A 19,867-nucleotide genomic window follows, 5' to 3' on the forward strand; every position below is an offset into this window, starting at 1 on the left:
AGTCTACAGTTACCCATCAGGTGGGCAATGGACATCTACTCCACACCTGCTTCTCTGAATTAGATTCTTATGTCTGGATCCTGCAAACCAAGCCAGCAATGAAGAGTGAGTGTCTTGGAATGACTCTTTCAGCACTGGGAAAACTGTTGGGTGCCATGGAATCACGATGGTTGAAAGGCACCTGTGGAAATCAGCTGGTCTAACATCCTTGCTCAAAGCAGGGTCAAACAACTCAAGTGTGTGTCCAGTCAGGTTTCAAGTATTTCTGTGAACGTAGACTCCAAAATCTACTCCTTATAAACATGGACACTTGGACCCTTTATAGCTGAGAAACAAGGTTTTGATTATATTAAACTGAGATTCAGAATTTTTTTTAAAAAACGGCAGTTTAGGAATTTAGCACCATGTATGCATTTCAGAAAAGTACATCTCCACCCCAGAACAGTGTCTGAGAAACAAACATAGATTTAAAAAGTCAACACTCTGTTTTCAAACAGTGCTGCACTTAAAACTCACTAAACAATCCTACGTTACTCAAATGCTACAAGTGAAAAGAAAACCTGAAATCGTTCGGAAATGAAATGAATGGAAGTCTGTTCCTTGCTGATTCCTACAGTAACAGAGTAGGCCCACTTAATTTCAAGTGTCTGATGTTAAACTGTTAAGACTATTCTAGCAGTTGATAACTAACAGCTGTTACTTAAAAAAGAAAACAACACCCCCCCCAACACACACCATTTGGAGATCAGGGCTATAGAATCACAGAATGCCAGGAGTTGGAAGGGACCTCAAAAGATTCGCTGGTCCAATCTCCTCACCGGAGCAGGAACACCCAGATGAGGTTACACAGGAATGTGTCCAGGTGGGTTTTGAATGTCTCCACAGTCCCCCTGGGCAGCCTGTTGCAGTGATCTGTTGAGCTCCAGAGTACCTTTCTTGTGGCCCAGATATGAATTGGCAAGAGAACTTTGAAATAACTTGCTCTCATTTTGAAGTAACCTGTACCATGAGGAGAGAAGATATTTGAATGGGGGAAGGAAGAAATCAGTAGTTCATGTTCATTCCAGGGCATTGGTTTTGCGTGGAAGCTGGGCTGTTGATGGATTTTTTTTTTTTGTTGTGGTTGTTTTATTTTGGCCTTTCAAGAAAAAACTGAATATGAACTTCCCCGTGCAAACTTTGTCATCTGTCAGAGAAAACAACATAATCGTATTTGAAAAGGATGAGTCAACCATTTTACTTTTGTTAGTGCTTTTGTTTAAAATGATGTAGCTGTGACCTTCAATTCTTCAAATGTTTCTAAGAGACTTTCCCATTATAAAATGGGGGTCGAAAAGAGGGCTAACCTGGTTTGAAAGATCTATGTTCCAAGATCTTATTTTTCTGCAAAATATTTGCTGTTAGACTCATGAGTAATTAGATGTATAAATGTTTTAATGAGCCTTTACACTGTTTTGAGATATTTTATTGCTAGAATGGCAAGTGATTCAGTATCTAAGTACTGTCTAACATACCTGGGACTAGAGAATGCTGGTGTAAAAAGTAGGACATAAAATAATTTAGCTGTGTTTTTATGATCTACATGGAAGGATATTTTTTCAAAAACTGGAAAGCCATCTCATCCTACACTTTCATATTTGGATAACAAAATAAAAAAAGGAGTATTTTATAGCTGGGGTGTTTTTTGAGTCTAAAAGTAATTGGTTAGAAATGACGCATAAGAAATTTCTGTTTAGAAGAATTTTTTAAGTGTTTGTAACTGGATGAAGAGTGTGATGAAGTGGTCTTTCAGCATATGTTAATGCCAGTTCTAGTGATACTGCTCATGAAAAGTCTCCAGTGTGGGTCTGTCACAACCTGAGGGTACAAATTATTCCCTTTTAAGAGAAGGGGGGAAAACAAATATAGCACTACCTAACTGAACTTTTATTGCACTAATTCCAGATATTTGGTTTTGTCAGTATTTTTTCTGACTTTCAGTTACAGTCTTACTAAAGGAATTTGTTTTCTGTAAAAGCAAAAAATTCATTCATCCTTTTGAAGTTCATGAGGCCTTGGTCCTGGTTGGGTGGTTGGTTTTGGTGTTTGTTGTGTGGTGTTTGGATTTTTATTCATTTTTTTCTTTTTGCTGAGGTTGATACACCCGTTCGTAAGACAAAATGAGAAGGTAGCTACTATTTTAAATGGTTTAAAGGATAAACAATAATGTTTAACTCACTTTCATTTGGAGGTATGTTTCATTCACATCAGCAACTCTTACTGTAGATGCCCAGCAGTTGCATATGATGTGGGTAAAATAATAATATTTAAAACTATGATAATGAGGACCACCAAAGAAGAAATGAAGGAACCTTAGAGGCCTAAAAAGAGAAAAATGGATCATTTAATAACAAAGCTGTCAATCTACTTACTCAAATGCCTGTAGAGCAGCATATGTCTTCTCACCTTCAAATCTGTGTCTGACTAAAGTAACTGAGCTGTTAAAATATGCTTGTTAAGGTAAAGCAAACTTGATTTGATTTTTGTTTTTTTCTGTAGTTTGGCATGAAAAATATTCCTTTTTTCTGAAGAATGAGTAACCTACTCTTTTTCTTAACCTTATTTTTTTTTTCCTGTCTGTTACTATAATCCTATTTATACTATAACACTATGGTTCCTTCATAGGTGATTAATAGATTTTGCTGGAAGCACTAATCTACTATCTCAGTTTTATGGCCTTTTTTCCAATGAAGAAAAACAATTTCCTTGATGGACAGAATGGAACATTTTTTTATCAGCGTCAGCTTTGAATAGTCAAAAACTATAGGAAAATACCAAAGCAAACTGGTTTATCCTATATTAAAAAAATTGAAACAAACCAGAAAAACAAATGAGAACTTTAGAATTGTAAGAGCACTGTCATGATTAAGTTTTCAGAAATTATTTTTGAACAATAGCAGCATATGATTTTGATCAGGTGTGCACGAAGTACGATTTACTTTATGTAACATTTGTCGAGCTGGAGAATAAACACAGGAGGTGAATGTATCTTCTGTAAACTAAGGCAGACGGCTTTTTTTAATAAATTTTTTAATAGATTAATTCCAAATCAAGGTAAAGAAGAAATGGCATGGCTAGAAAGATGTGGTCATACTTTTCCTTGGTGTTTAATACCTCAAAGAAATTTCCCTGCCAGCATTCATTCTGATCGCAGATTTCTTAATTTATTTTGAGTTTCTCTATGTGGAAAACCTGGCTATTTCAGAGTTCAGTAAACTGTGCCAAGAAGTGTCTGTAGGTTAAAAATATTTAATATGACGTCTTCGGATACAGCCTAGATGTTAAGAGCGATGGGGAGGGAGCAGAGGAGCAGCAGCAGAGGCTCTGTGATGCCCTCGCGCCGTGCGCTGTCTGTCCACACCACATTGCCCAGCCCATGTAAAGGGGTGTAGGTGTTTCCAGCCTTCCCTTGTGGCTCCACGCTAAGGAGAGATCGAGTACTAAGATTAGTGATATTGTAGGAAGGGGGTGAGAAAACAGAATAAAGCCTGACTCGAGACAAAGCTACGGGAATTTTGCATGAATCAGGGCTGCGGATGCTGCACGGCAGCTCTGGCCATGCTGCTTCCCTACTGCCCGGAGTGAGCATTAAAGAAAATGACAGTTGCTGGAGGTGCCATTCTCCAAGAGGCATTTTGCTCCATATGTTGTGGTCTTGTCCGGTTATGCTCCACTCTGGGGACAAAGTCTCCATGAGAGTTAACGTGACTCTCAGCTCCAGCCTTTGGTCTGGCTGAACTAACTGCGTTTCAGCCGCAGCAGTCGCTGCATCTGTGTTGCCCATTCTACCGGATAAAAATTATTCCTGAGAGCAATTATAGCAACCAAATAGAGTGTCCTTATAGCCTTTCTAGATAATTTCAAACCGACTGTTCACTTGTGACACTTCTTGATGCAATTTTTATTTGACCCAGTCTGAATGCTCTATGAAGTTCACTGACAAATGAAGTGGTTGGGAGGTCTGTATTCACTGGAGAACCTGATGGATTCTGCTTAATGGATTATCTGTGTCTTAAATGTGCTGTGTCTGGGTGTGTGGGTAGGACAGTTCCTGCAATAGGCAGATGTTTTGGTTTGAAAATTAGACAGACTTTAGGCAGACATTTAGTTTCCCAAGACATAAATGATTGGTCACAACACCAAATATAGATGGTACTAGCAAAGTCTGCATAAGCAGGAATATTTGGTTATAAAGTCTTTGTTGTTCCCAAAACCTTGGTTCTTGGTACTTTATAATGCTCCAACTTGAACAACCATGCATGAACATGAACTGCCAAGTTCCAGGGTTTTACCCTTTGCCTCCACTGTTTTCTAAAAGCAGCCAGGATGGGTCTTACCTCTTGTGCGATCCCGCGTGGCTGGAGATGGGCTGGATGAAGCGCCAGCTTTCCCATGTGCTACCCCTGCAGGGGTTTCTGCTTGGCTGAGCTGAGATGGAGCTGCTGGCCAGGACAGCGTTGGTGACGGTACCTCTGCTCTGGAACTCGCAGCTTCCTCGGGTCTGCTGTGTTTCATGGGGCTGGGTTGGGCTGGTGGCCTCACCAGGCTCTTGAGAACTGCGGTGGGCAGGGTCCAAGTAAGGCTGCTCATCAAGCTCTTCAGCATGGTACGCTTTTGTCAGGATTTTGGGGGAGCATTGTCATCATCATCTTTTCAGAATGTGCTGTTTTTAATGTATGTGTCTAAGCAATTTTATTAAAAGTGTCTCTATAAATACATAAAACATTCAGGGTTTAACATCACCTAGTGTTTCTCTTCTTCCTGAAGCTGTGACTGCCAAAATTGGTTGTTTTTCTTTGTCTCCCTGTGCCGCACTGCCAGTGGGCAAAAAGGTTAGGTAAAATCTTGTCAGTGTTTGGCTATATGTTTCTCTGTTGTATATACCGTTGGTTGTTCTGATGTCATTGAGATAATTTAGTAGTGTAAAACTGTGGGAGTGTTGGCAGGAGTGGTCTTGACCATACCTGTTTTCATTCTTATTTTATTTTTAGAAGTGGACTTGAATATTTTTGTTTCTTATGTTAGTCCTGAAACCTTCATTGCTGTCTTTGTTTTAATGTTAATTTGCTATGGATAGGTACCTTTTAAACATACTTGAATATATTTAATTAGCATTAGTTCTACTTTGCATTAATGCAATTTTATTTCTGATCACATGAAATGTGTTTGGTTTTTACTTTTTAAACTTGTCCTCTTATATTAAGGTAATATTGTATTTTGTAATGTCTGTATTGCCACAATTCTTTTCCATAGTGTTGCTACCACAGGGAGAAGAGCAGTAGTTAAATTTTTTCTCTCAAGTTTCTACTGCACTACTGTAAAATTAAATTACTTAAGTGCTTTAGTTGGATGGTTAACTTGGAAGTAGATTTTTGGACCTGGAGTTCAGATGTTAAAGCTCTCTGCAAGAGCAGAGAGGAGCTTCAACTCCAGCTGCGTTATGAGCAATGACAGGACCTGTTTTCTGAAACTGTCCATGAAAGCGGTGGGGGCAGTCACAGGTGACTGTCACCTTCAGTCTCGAGACATGCCACCCTAGGTCTTTCACTTTTCACTGCAGACGTGGGGACGTGTATTTCTTCTGGGGATGAATCTGCAGCACCAGTTTTGTTCTGATAACAGCATCTGGCACTAGATTGATTTAACAGGCTCTGAGGTTTGCTCTTTTCAGATATGCACTTGTACGGCAGCTTCTGTGCAGCTCTGACATGGCCACACGCTACTCTTGTTTTTTCTGCCTCCTAGCACCACGTGTGAAGCTAAAGCTCTTTGACACCTGCCATTTGGACCCTTTTCTTACTGAAAAATGTCATTGTTTTCAGACAAGATGAAGACAGATATCTGATCATTCCTCCCTTTGCAGGGAAGTGCTGAGGGCATGGTTCATACGCAGATGAATAAAGGATTCCAGGCAATAGCTATACAGTTAGTTTTATCACTTCAGTGCAGTAAGTAGTTTTTGATTTAGGCCTTCACAGAGTTATATCTAATACAGATGAAATTAAAGCATGATAACTTATTGTTATACCTTGCAACAGTTCTCAAACCTACTTTGTTCGGTTGCAAGTAGCAATTGTCTTACTGTTTTAATGGGAGGAAATTTCATGCCACTTCTCTTTGGGGAGGCGAATGATAGTAGTTGAGGAATTGAAATCAGAAAATTTTGGACTTTTCTGTCATGAGTGAAACATTCTACGTGGAATATGTTTTCTGTATTCATCCAGATCTGGAAGTTAGTAGAACTGAGCTGCATTTTCCCAAGCGGTAACTGTTTTAAAGGAGAAGCTTTTTAAATCCTGTGCCACAATAGCTGCTCCCATATTCTTGAAGCCTGTTTTGTGTGAACAAATAGGCAATCAGGTTGTGTGGCTCAGCCTTGTGTTTGAAATATCCTTTTATTATGTTTGATTACAGGAAAAAAGCTCTTAGAATGTAAAATCAACTCACAGCACTCTTTTACACTCCAGAACAGTGAAAGTCACAAATTTGGGGCTTTGTTAACCCTAATATTTCCCAGCTTACAGGGAAGTGGGTAATAGTTGAAGACAACTATGTCAATAATTGCTATTTTTAATATACTCTACTAATTTTTCAGTCTTTGTCATACATTTCTTCTGAGGTTTAGATGTAGGTCTTTTTAGTTAAACTTGCTTTGATTTCTTGTATTCTTTTTAATTTCTTATAAAGCAGACATTGATGAATTTGTGCATTTTATCTGATGTTGAAAGACTGTAATTTGGTACTTCAAACCGTTACATTTTTCTTTTGCATATTGTTCTTCATCTGAAAGTGCAGACTTCAGTTTTTTGTAAAAGTTTAGTTCTGCACAAGCATACTGGAAAAACAGAAAATCAGCTTTCTAAGACATAACGTTATTTTGAGGTAAATCAGTTTTAATGACTTGAAGCAATGATACAAACTGTGATCAGATTGTCTTGCTAAACACTGATGGAAACAGGCCTAATTCTTTTCTCTTCGGTAGGTCAGTGCTATCTACCAGGAAATCCATGAGCTTGACCGGTGCTAAAAATAATGTGTATCTGAACAGGAGAGAATTAATCCCTAATGCAAGGACGGTTGCCATGAAATTCTGTCATGAGGTGCTTTGTGAGGTGCTTAATTATTGTCCCTGCCGTAGTGTCAGCAAGCTGTTTCAAAAGTAGGGTTTATGACTTAAAGACATACTATTGTTCTATGTTGTAATTTGCTGTGTGACAGAGTTCCTGGTTTGAAACAGTTTAATATTTTAACTTCAAAAAATAGATGGAGTTGATGAGGACAAGATTGCTTTCTTCTTGATGTGGTGTAATTTCTGGTGAGCTTTGTGGAACACCAAGGAAGTTCATTCATGCATGAGTAGAAACAGAGATGTTTTTTGTTGTGAATTCAAGCCACTGGTTGTAAGCAGAATTTCACCTAATATTTTCCTATGGGAACTTACAGAATGTGGCTGAGAAACAATTTGGGGTTTGTGCCATCGATTATCGTTTGATCTGTCTGAAAATACTTTGTGGGCATTCTGTAGCATTTTTGCAAAAGAAATTATAACAACCCTTGGCTAATGTGACTGAATTTGAAAGGTGGACTTCTATATAAGCAAAAAGTTGGTGGTATGAAGTAATGGAAATACAATGAAAATTCCTTTCCCATCTAACAGTGTGTTTTGTCATTGGAAGATATATTTAATACTGGAGTATTTCCTGAGTTCTATACATTGTTAAAATTTAAAGCTAAATCTTTAGCTTATTTAAAAGTGCAGCTGAATTGTATGGTTTTTGGCTTGATTCTGTTGAATAATGATTGCTTTCTGGTGTAAATTTTTTTTTGTGATCCTAACATCTTTCTTTGCCATACCACTATTTCATTGAAGGTAGGGGAAAGACCAGATTTTTAATTTAATTTAGTCTGTCAGAATACGTAGGCTTTTAAAATATTTTTGGATTTTTTTATTCTTTGAATTCATTATTGTGTATATACCAGAACCTTCTGCTTCTGCCATGGGGAGTGTCCTGCTTGACAGGAAAGAACGAGACAGGAGTGAAAATGCCAATAATGGGATTACTGCTGTTTCATATGAGTAGCTTCTTGGACCTCCCCTAGGTGGTTTTCAGTAGTCGCCAAAAATGGGTATGTAGGAAGATGTATAAGAACAGACGCAGGCATCCTATTTCTTCAGTGCTTCTATAGCTCTCAACCGTCTTTGGCTTTGGGCTCTTCTGGAGTTACTTGTGACTTCTGTGTTTTCAGTAAGGACCAATGGATTTCTCATTTGTTAAATAGCCCAATCTTCTTTTGAGCCTGTATTCTTAATTAAGCCTTCCTTGCCTCTCCTCAGTTTGTTTTAAGTCACTAAATCTATCGACATAATTAAAGCTTTTAGCATTCCAAACGAGCTTCTAAATGTAGCAGTCTTGTCTAGCAAATATTTTTAAAATTTATTTGATTTTATTTTTCTGTCCTGGGTAATTCTTAAGCCAATCATTTTAGCAAGTAACACTGAATAATCCTTTGACCCTTCTGTACTTCTGCCCTTTGTGGGAACCTCTAGCTTTTGTTGTCACAAGCTTATGAAGAACGTATATATCGGTTAATATGTGAAAAGTTGGCTTAGAGGAATTAACCACAGTTACTAAATTTTTATGTTGAAGGCAGTTACATTTTGAGAGATCATAATTTTATGACTAAATATGAAAATCTGGGCCCATTTTAATGTTGACATACCCTTTGCTTTTAGAGTGACCGCAATTTTCTTCCAAGTATTAACACTGGTCTCTTCTTTGTGCTGGTATTGTTTCTTAAAATGTTATTTTAAGGACTTCAAGTTGTAAATCAGGGTTTTGGAGATTGTAGGAACAATAAGTTATGTAAAGTTGGATAGTTACTTTTTCTCTCTCTGTATGTTAGTAATCCAGTGGGGATTTTTTTGATTGTGGGGAAATGACTTTGGTGTAATAAAATAGTCTGAAATGCTGATAAAGTTCATGAAAATGTCAGGAAGCTGCATCCATCTTTAACCCTAGAAGCCTCTAGCCTGATGTATTTTTCATTATACACACAATAGATTTTTGCTCATAGTTTTGAAAAGGTTTTCAGTGACAATCTGCTGCCTAAGAATCTTATGTTTTTAAAAGATGCCATTACATGCATGTACATGAAATTGTAATATAGGTAAACAACATTTTGTTTGTTATTTGCAATTTTTACCTTTGTGCATTTTTGTAGGTATGTGATAGCATTGAATATTTTTTTAAAAAAAGTAAATATTCTTAGATTATTTTTTTACCTGTTACAAGGAAGGCTTTTTTTCCTGTAAAATCTAAGAGATTGAAAATCTTTGAGGCCTTCAAATTATATTTTCATACCAAATACATAATGCTCATTTAAGCTGAGTAAGAAAGTAACTTGCTCTAGTAAATGTTAAAAGGCTTCTTGAAGTATTTTGAATACAGGCAGCATGGTCTCCAGCATAAAGCTGAGGGACCACCAGGTGGTGCTGGTGGAATATATTTCATTTTTGGTTTAACAGTATTTAAAATGTGTCTTAGCAAATGCGAATGAGATGGGTGCAGTACACAAAAACTTTTCTATGTCACAAACCTGTTTGTACAGTTAAAAATAAGTTGAAATAAGATGTAGCGGCTTTGTGGTTTGGGCACTTCTCATTTTTAGAAGTTGGATTTAGATGCTGAGGAATTAAACTTGTCTGTAGGATGGTTAATGTGGGAAGCAGATAGTCTCAGATTCTTTACCTGCCTTTTTGTTTATTCAGAGCCCAGTTTATGAAACTTGTCAATTCATGTACTATAAACATATTATATCATGACCACTTGCTTATTTGCCTACTACATTTTAACTTTAAATAGCAAAATAACAGTTTAATAGTATCATTCTAACTGTTAAGATTTTGGTCAGTGCAAGAATCTTTCCTCTTAAGGAATGCACAGAAATAAGGATCTCATTTTACAAGGGTTTGGGGAGGTTTAGTTTTCTGTTCTGATGCATTATGTGGCTAAAAAAGTCAAAGTAGAAACAAATTATAGTTCTGAAGATATACAGATTTTTAGATAGAGATTTTACCAGCTCTTACGAGGGTTTTCTTTTGACTCTCTTGAAAATTGTATCCTTTAAAAAAACTAGAGGGGGGAGGTTAGAGAACAGCGTGGGCCTGCAGTAAATTTGAGTGAATTCCTATTGCCTACTGATTTGAGCAGGTTTGCTTTTGTCTTAATGACAGAAAATACATATATTCTTTGAAAGCATGATGTAGAGTATTTTACAATATTAAATTAGCTTCAATTGCCCTATATAGCACCCTGCTTTTAAAGAAAATTATTAGAATTTGGAAAATAAGCGAGCAATATGCCTGAACTAAAGTGATTGTGTCCTGTCTAGTCAAAAAGCAAAATCCAGAACAACCGCAAACAAAAAAATCTCCAAACTTATTTTGCTTGTAATCTCAGTATTGTGACCAGGGTAAATGTTTGGCATCGTGTGTACCAGTGTCACATTAGTAACCACCTCACTGTAGCTAAAAACAAACTAAATAAAACCACGTGACAGCCATTAATAGGTGTGTAAAAGTTTCGTTGCCTATGGTTGAACGAACCAGAGGATTGTTTCTTTGGAGTTTGTGGCCCTACGCATTTACTCTGGGTTACAAATTCATTTAGCGTCTGGGCTTTTCTGTCTTTGGCGCAGCGGTACAGGGTCCTGCCTGAGTGGAAATTGTTCCCCCCCTTTCCCAAGTCTGCTACACCAAATACTTCATGGAATAACTGCATGCAAATACAAAACCATCTCAGTGAATGTCGGATATCCAGTGTATGCTGCTTCTGAAAGTACTTTTTATATCTAGATTTCCTGCTTGAGATAATTTTTTCACTTGGCTTCCCCACGTCCTCCTCCCCCCAGTGTATTAATGTTCTTGCACTTGAGGAAAGGAAACGTGCTCTTTTCAAATGGCTCTTTCGTCCACTCTGAGTTTAATTTTGTTTACTCATTTTAGGAAAGAGTTTTTGCACTTCCTACCTTAAAATTTGGCACAATTCACTTACTACCATAGAATTATAGTAGTATTGCAATCCTCTCACTTATGAAAATTGTCAGCGTACCTTTAATGAGAATCAATAAAAAGTCTAGTGTGTTAAAATTCCCATCTTTTGTCTTTTTTCACTGCACAAAATACTAGGAGGGATCAAGCAATATGCTGTGTGCAGTAATACAATTTAGAGTACAGCACTGTAAAAACTTTGTGCAAAATAATGATTTTATTTTTCAAATTCTTATTTGTCTGTCTTTTATTTTTCTTAAGCATAATATCAGTGTATTAAATTTAGAAATTACATGAGAGGTAGCTTTTTGGATCTGTTTGAATACAAAGATTGAAGAGCCATTAGTGAAACGCTCTCAGAACTATGTGCTAATGTATGGGATTTTTTTGGAAGCAATATCCAAAAAGGCAGCATTTGCCAGATGCTGCCTTTATAAGGTGTGAACAGGTTAAGAAATACATTCTGCTGCGTTGTTCTTTACCCATTCATCAGAAAAATCAGTTTGAGGCTTCTGTCAACATCTGTTTTTCAGCAGTTGGGTTTTTGTGATATGACCATATTTCTGAACTCTGCTATGGGACTGTTTTCTGCATGTCATTTATAGTGAAGGAATGCCTGTAGTACTGAATCTTTTTAAAAGATCATATAGATAGTTCCGTTTTCATTTGCCCTGTTCAGCTAGTCTGAGCAATTTTTTACTTTTTTGCTCTGAATGGGTCTGGGGTTGTGCTTATACAAAAAAGAACTGTATTTTACTCTCTGTGTTTATTGAAAAATCCAGTCTGTCTGTAATACTGAAACGATCTTTTGAGTAACTATAAAATCTGACTTGTGTGTACAGCACTCTACCAAATTCCAGTTTTGATTGGGGTGGGGGGGGGAATCTGTAGAAACAATACTAAGAAATTCTTACCTTTTATATCCACGTTTTACACTATTTACCGTTAACATACTTGGAACTTTGAATGGGGATGTGTTTTATCTCTGAGCTATTCTCCACCTTTTTTTAAAGGGATGGACTTCTGGGATTCAGTTACTTTATTTAAAAATTTGTCTGACTAAATGTTCTTAAAAGGAAAAATTATAGTCTAATTTTAAAACAACATAAAGCAAAGTTATGGTTTTTATTGAAAGATCTGGTTCTTAAGGATTGTGGTTTCCCTCCTTATGGCAAAGATATGGTTATTCTAAGAGTGGAATAGTAAAAGTAAAAATAGTTCTGAAACCGATAGTATTCTTCTCTGGTGCAGTAGCTGTACGATGCCTTAATTATCAACCTGAAATTCAAGTTCTGTTGAAGTTATTTGAAGAAATATGCTGTTGGTTCAATGGTGTCAAAATTTCACAGCTGAAAATAAACGTAGACTGTGAATACTTGATTGCCGTTTTCGCTTGAATGGAACTAGAGCGCTCGAGGGTGTTTTAATTATGTGCCCTCGTTCGAATTGGTGAGTTTATCATCTTTACTGAATGAGTCTGAGGTGCGGGGTAGATATGTGAACTGCGGTTTAAGTTACTGAAGACACGCGGTCTGTGTTTTTCTTTGGGAATGGCAGTGAGAGCGGGGAGAAGACGGTATTAAATGCCGCTGAGAAGCGAGCTGCGTCTCTCCGTGCCTCACTCTGGGTCACGTTGGGCTTTTTCTGGGTATTTTAGGCAGCTAGCTTTAGACAGTGTGTGTGCGCAGTCATGACCTGGTTTCATGTAGTAGTTTAAATGATGTTAGACTTTAAAATGTAGGTGTTTTTTAATGAAATTGTCAAGTAGGTTTTTGTTTTATTTTTGGAAGCTGGTTCACCTATTTGCTTCTGGGGACACTTGTTTCTCGTGTTCATTTTCTCCATTGTAAGGTTTCTACAGAGGCTGATATCACGCACAGTGTGTATTTATAATAGGGTCAGAATTGAAAAGAATGGAAGTTGCCCGTCGGGGAGGGGTGTTTTGGCTTAAATGGAAATACTTTCCTTTCTCTGTTCTGTCTTACTTTTATAGGTATTCAGTAGATTCAAAAATATTTTTAAAAGATGAGGCTTTAAAAAAAAAAGGCATATATTCAGTTAAGTCACTTGCTGTGTGTTTCTGTTGTGTTGTTCAGTTGTGCGATGTTTTGATTATTTTCCATTTTATTTTTCAGCATTGTCAGTGAAGCAGGAGCATCGATCTACAGCGTCAGCCCAGAAGCAGCCAAGGAAATGCCAGACCTAGACCCCAACCTAAGAAGTGCAGGTATGAAGTGTATTTATTTTATCACCGTCTCAACACAAAGCTCAAGCCTTAGTTCTCAGATGGTATTGTTGATGATGTTAAGCGTAATCATACTCAAAACTATAGAAAGTGGAGGTTTTGGATGTCTTGTTTCTAAACTGTAATTTTTCTGTCATTCCAAATTCAAAGTCGTAGGTGCATAAATCAACGGCATCCTCTTCTACTAAGGCCTGTAATGTGAAGGTCCTTGTGAATGTGTCACTTCAATAGACTGGTACAGCAGAATTTATGGGGATTAATATCACCGATGAATTGCATAAACTTTCAGAGCTGGACACGGCCATGCCCACAAAAATTAGACCTTCTCTCTCTTCTTTTCTCCCTTGTATGTACACAAATGTCTCTAATAATTGAATACTTCAAGGGCTAGAAAAAAAAAATGTAATACTAGAACAGATAATTTAAAGGTGGGCATTCATTGTGATCAATTTGAAGTCTACATGTAGCTGAATATGGTCCTCGTGAAATCCTATTTAGTTTTATTTTTTTTTAAAAATTACCTACTTCAGCATAAATATTGTGGAGATATAATACAGCCCAAGTTCTTAGAAACACGCAAGTCTTGCCACTATTACAATTTTCAGTGTTTGGTTAAAGAGTAGTCTTTAAAGATCAAATTCCCAGCAGTTTCATTGGTTTCCAAATTCTACTCTTGGATTTGTTTTTTTGGGAGACAGCTGTAAGGGCAGGTCTGAGGTTATTTTTGGATTACTTCATTTGTGTGCTCTTATTCATGTGTCTTTTTGTATTTGTTTTTATCTACCTCAGGTTTTTTACTTTCTCGTTTTTCCTGCAATTTGCTATCGTAATCAAATATAGCATATTTGAAAATGCAGTAACACTTGTGTAGTAACACTAGTCAAAATTGTGCTGGTTTTAATGTTAATTATACTCTATTAGGTTACTGGCCTGGAAATCCTTAGCAAGGTGTAGAAGCAGATCAGCAGAAAACAGTTCTAAAGTTACATGTTATTTGGGGGTAAAACTTTCCAGAATCCCCCATGTTCCCCTTTCCTCTTTTTTCCATGAAGGGGAAAAGGGATTTGTGTTAACTCTATGTCTCGAGTGAAAGTTTTTACAGGAATATTCTTTAAATGTCTATGTCAGTCCTTCCCTTTGCGGGACAGGCCTCTAGCTTCTTTTTGCTTGACTCTTTCCTCCCTGCCTGCGAATGGACTCCGTTGCGATTATTTCTTCCCTGGGCCATGGGGGTTTTGAATGTGGCGTGGTATGGCCAGAGCAAATACTAGGCATGTGACATTTCTGTATTTGTGACAGATGCCACTAACTTTCCCTTGGGCCAAAGCTTTTTGTATGTCGCTGATATATTAAATGTGGGTTTATAGTTGATATAAATGAACAGAAGACTGAAAAATGAAGAATTCTCGTTATTAACAATATGCTTTTCCAGATGTACATGATTTTTCTTTTTTCTGAAGGTAATATTTGAACATTTCAGATACTTTTATTTAGTGTTATGCATTAAATACAGGAAACAAAAATTGAATTTGCAATACGTGACCGACTTCAGTATTAATTATCTAGCGTTCATAATTTCTGTTGTTACTAGGAATTGCTTCAGGCACAACTTAAGTGCTGTTGCATCTGGTTTGAAAAGCATCAGCAATTGTAATGTGCCACAGCAGTAGCACAGGGTGGACAGGAATTGAAAAAGAGTGGGATAGAAAGTGAAAAATAATTGCTTAGTTCCATGTATGTCAGCTGTTATGGAACTGACAGCTAGAAGTATATTTATTACAACAGAGTCCTTCTAGAAGTTTTAGACTTTCTTGACGTCTTTTGGTGTCAATTTGTAATTAGCTTCACTGAAGCTGTGGACGTTTTTTTAAAGCTGAACATAATGTGACATAACATTAGAGGGAAACATTAACTGATGTTTGAGGTTTTTGCGAACTTTTTTCTTGACTAGCTTTTATTTCTCTACTTTTGATTTTCTTTTAATTTGCAGCAAACAGAAAAGTGACACGGTGTCAACGCTGACTTGCTTTTTATTTTAATTGTTGTGTTACATGTCAGGTTCTGTGCTTACATGATAGCATTTAGTACATTAAAGGAAGCTGACAGCTGCATGATGAAGTGTGACATTTATAGTTAAAATAAAAGGTACAACTGACGTGAGATATCTGTGATCTTAACACACTTTGCCACTTTAACATTTTTCTCAACACAAACTTTACAAAAGGGTTTAGGGGTTTTTGAATGACACGGGTAGGCCTATGTTTGTCCATCAGGTACATAAATGTAAAATATTAAATAATGCGTATTACATGGGAACATACTTTCATATCCTGTGATAAGATTGATCTCTGTCATATTTTCAGTGCTGTTTAGCAACTGTTTTTAGTAAGTTTTCACTTCATACAAACAGAAGACATCAAACCTGATAAAAATATTACCTTATTAATTTCTCCTTGGCTGACTGTCTTATATAGGAAGACACTCGGCAACGTTTATCATTTCTTAGGAGTGCTGATTAAAGATATTAGTTAAGCCAAGAATTCAACTGGTTATTATTTTTTTTCCCTTTCAGCTATCTCTGAAGGTCATGGGTTACATGGGTTTGTAATAAGTGACTAAGAAAGATCTCATTATAAACCAGTGGTGTATGTATAAACTGTAGTGGAAAGTCCTCATAGTCATCCATACAGCACATAAACCAAAACTGCAGTTGCTTGGAGGAAAAAAAAAATGCTCTTAAACAATTTGCTGGCATCTACAGAGCAGAGACTGGAATAGAGTCTCTCCAACTTTAGAATTGTCCTCCAGAGATGGCTATCTTCTTCCTAGCATTAGACAATATCAGCTCCTAGTATCAATTATTTACATTGAACCAGAATCCTTAAAATTTTCATAGCGCCAAATCTGAATATTTTATGGAAGTGCGGAAGCCTCTGTACTGCTACACCAATTCCTATAAAATCTCGTGGAGTGGGACTCAACTATGTAGCTGGTTAAAAACTTGATGAAACCTAGTTACTTGTGTTTGAGTAGGGTGAGAAGGTCTATATCCTCTTCTGACAGTCATTGGAGTATTAATGAGCAGAACAGCTATTCCTCAGCCTTGCAGAATTAGGAGATAAGAGGCTTAGAGGCCAGAGCAATAAAAGGATTTCCTACATGATAGGCTGAGCAAGTTCAGCTGCAGCAGATTAGGAGGGTTCTGCCTACAGAACAATCTGCTGGAGTTCAGTCCACGGGGGTTTTTGGATGAACTTGCCCCAGCATGTGTCCTCTGGCCTGCCTCTTACAGAAGAAGTTAAATGGGTTTTTTTGGTGGAGTTTTCATAGAGCAGTCAAATTCATATTAATGGATAGATTCTATATTTATTTTCCTATCCTGTTCATTTTTGGTTTTTTTGGTTTTGTTTGGTTTTGACTTAGGTTTGTGTTGGTTTTTTTTCCTCTCTTTTTCTTGAACTACCATCAGTGTAAACACTTAACATTTAACCTTTGGTTAGCTTTTATTCATAGCAGCTTCAAATAGGAGTTTTTCTCTGTAACTTGCCCATAAGATCTCCTGGATTACTCTAAGTAGTTGAGATTACTGGATTACTCTGTAGTTGAGATTAGCTTGTGCCTTTTTTTAATGGAAAGCCTGGATGCAAGTTTCCTTTTGAAGTTGCTGTAAGTACAGCACTCAGTGAACTGTTATTTTGGCTTTTAAGTTTACCCATAATTCTACTTGCCATTAGTTGTCTTTCATTATCAGAGTGGTTGAGAAGGCCGTCTTAACGTGGTATTCTTTGCATAAGTAAAAGAAAAACAGCTAAACTCAGTGATGCCATCCATTTCTTGAACATATGGACTCTGTGACAATCATGGTTGCTGCCACTGGGCCTGTGAACTCTGGTATTAAATGGTTTTCCGAAGCTTGAGATCATCTTTGTTTTACCTTTGTCGTGTCCTATATAGTTTTGCCCAAGGGTTTATTTTATTATGCGGAACATGTATTCCTAATGAAAACGAAGTTTCTGAGGTGTGAAATAAAATGAGTCAGTGCACAGACTCTTCCACGCTTTCTGTTTTTACAATAAGACGGTGCTTTTCTACCTCTGCAGTCCCTTGTTGTTGCAAATGCTTGTTTGGCTGGACAAAATGGGAAGACTGGAGGAACAGGTGAAGTACACAGAAAGTGTAAACACGTATGACTCATGTTCAGGAGTGACACAGAGAAATACGGAATTTGTGTACTTTCTGCATGCCTGGGGACTTCTTAAGGTATGGTCACCTAGTGGCGGTTTTCTTGTTGCCCTTAGTACAAGGAGGCTTAAAGAGGCACCAATTGTTTGGCATGTGCTGACATCAGAATTTCGTTTTTCTGCTGCCTCTCCACTTGAAGTGGATACTGTGATGAAATGAATGTTGTTTAATAACTCTAAGAGACAGAGAAAACTGCTGAATTCTGGTGAAACAGTGGCCTGATGGTGGAAAATCAGTATGAGACAGTGGTCATGCTGGGATTTTACCCTGGTTTCGATATACGATCAGTTAAATTCAATACGAAATGCCGTCATTTTATCAATTAATTATCTTTCATTTTGAGATGACTGTTCTAACAAATAAGCAGTCTCTTCTTTCTTTCACAATTTAAAAAGCAAAATAAAAACCTAATGCGCTTCATTGCATTGATTTATAAAAGTGCAGACAAACCTGAATATTTAGAATTCTTTGAACACAGGATGAGATGGGAAAGGGAGTTATGTCTTTTCAGACATCACGTTTGTATAATCACTTGTTAGAGGAGATCTCACCCTAAGCCTCTCTGATTTACTTCCATACCTTAATGTATTCATATGCATTTGTTTTTTAATTTGCAGTTCTGTGTTCAGATGCTGAAACGAGCAGCATACTTGTGGTTGTCTAATGTGGCAACTCCACAAAATGCTTGTTTTCCTCTCAGACATGAGGGGCCTGGGGTTCTCTGTTAAGATTACATAGTGGTGTTGCCCAGTTAGGAAAGCGACAAATGTAAATAAAATATTCCCTAAAGTTGCTTCTTTGCAAAGATTTGGAATACGAACAGGGCAAGCATGTGTGTCATGCTGCATGGACAGGTATGATCCAGTATAGAAACTGTGTCGCTTCTAAAGGGTGATTTCTGAGGATAAAGAAGAATCCAAGAGAGCAAAAAGGTCACTCGGCACAGCTTGCCTTAGCATTGTCAAATCCCATCTGCTTGTCTCCTCTCCACAGGGCAGAATACATTGGATTATTGTACACTCAAAGTTCAGCACACCACTTGCACTTTTCCTTGCAAAAGAAAGCCTGATAGGCTTTAGGGGCTTGTTAGGACTTTGAGACTGTCATGCTACAGGGTTTTATTCCCCAGGGTGCTGTTAAAGATAGAGACATACAGTTCAGAGCTGTCATACTGGCCAGCAAATAGAAGGTAGAGATTGGAAAAAATGTAATTTCTTTTGACTTTATCTTAAGGAAAGTAAAACAATTTGATGATTAGATGTGTGGGACATAGTGCCTTGATGTCTACTTGAGCTAATTTCTTCATCTTCTTAAAAGAGCACTGCTCCCCCTTGGCTACTCAGGAGAGAAGGTCATTTTTCAAAAACTTTATTGGACAGAAGTCTTACAGTTAAACCATTTGCCCTTCTTTCCAAGTGGAAGCTTCCTTCTACAGCTAATCATAGAGGATTGGTGCAAGTTCCACAAGTTTTCAGAAAGAGTTAGAAGAAAGGGAAGTAAGTGCTGAATTCTTATGCATTAAAACATTTTGCCAGCCTGTTTAGTTGGGTTGTGTGCAATTACAGCAGTACAAAATTAAATTGTACTCCTGCCTTTTCATCTGCTGCATTCGGTAGCATTTAAGAATGAGTTTAATTATACTGTTGGAAGGAAAAACATGCAGTGGTTAGAAATAAAATGGATGGCGAACAGCGGTAATAGGTAAGTAGAGGCTTGTGCCTTCTCTCCCTGTAGGACCCACTTGCTACTCATGATCAGAAGCTCATTTCGAGGTGTGGATTAGGCTTTATAATCTAACTAGAAGTTACAGGGCATCTGTAGATAACTTTAAAAAAAACAACTGCAGATAGTCTGGAAATGACTGGGCCTTTTCACATTTATAGTTGTGCATGGACATGTGTGCCTGCATCAGGATTCTGAGAGAGAGAAAAATGGGCTTCAGTTGCCCCACACCAGTGGCACAAGGATTTGTTGAATGTGTTGATCCTCAGGTGCTAGGATATGTTTGTAGTCTTTGCTTTCTTGTTGTTGTAGACAAGAATCTAACATTTTCCAACCTGTGGAAACTTCATGGCATGTGTGAGAGATGGTATAAAATAATTAATGTCCTGCTCATTGGCACTGTATTTCCTCTGAAGCTATAGAGTGTAGCAGTAGGCTGGAGTTGAGGGGTTAGATCTTCTGCAGTCTGCAATATCAAAACCTGCTTAGATTCCCTTAGGCTTCTGCCTTGTTACAGAATTAAAGCAGATTATTTTGAGCCAGGTGAAAACTCTCCTGTCTGGCTGGTT

The 19,867-nt window shown here is 37.4% G+C and overlaps 1 protein-coding gene across 2 annotated transcripts in view; it reads left to right on the plus strand.

The window, feature by feature from the left end:
* Positions 1-19,867, plus strand: part of SRBD1 (S1 RNA binding domain 1) — a 130,716-nt gene that overhangs the window by 51,020 nt on the left and 59,829 nt on the right. For both annotated transcript variants that reach the window (XM_065058195.1, XM_065058196.1), the window contains exon 17: positions 13,225-13,316. In XM_065058195.1, coding sequence (XP_064914267.1) covers positions 13,225-13,316 — 92 coding nt within the window. The remainder of the gene's footprint in view (positions 1-13,224; positions 13,317-19,867) is intronic.

Source organism: Columba livia, chromosome 3 (genome assembly GCF_036013475.1).
Source record: "Columba livia isolate bColLiv1 breed racing homer chromosome 3, bColLiv1.pat.W.v2, whole genome shotgun sequence".
NCBI lineage: Eukaryota > Metazoa > Chordata > Aves > Columbiformes > Columbidae > Columba > Columba livia.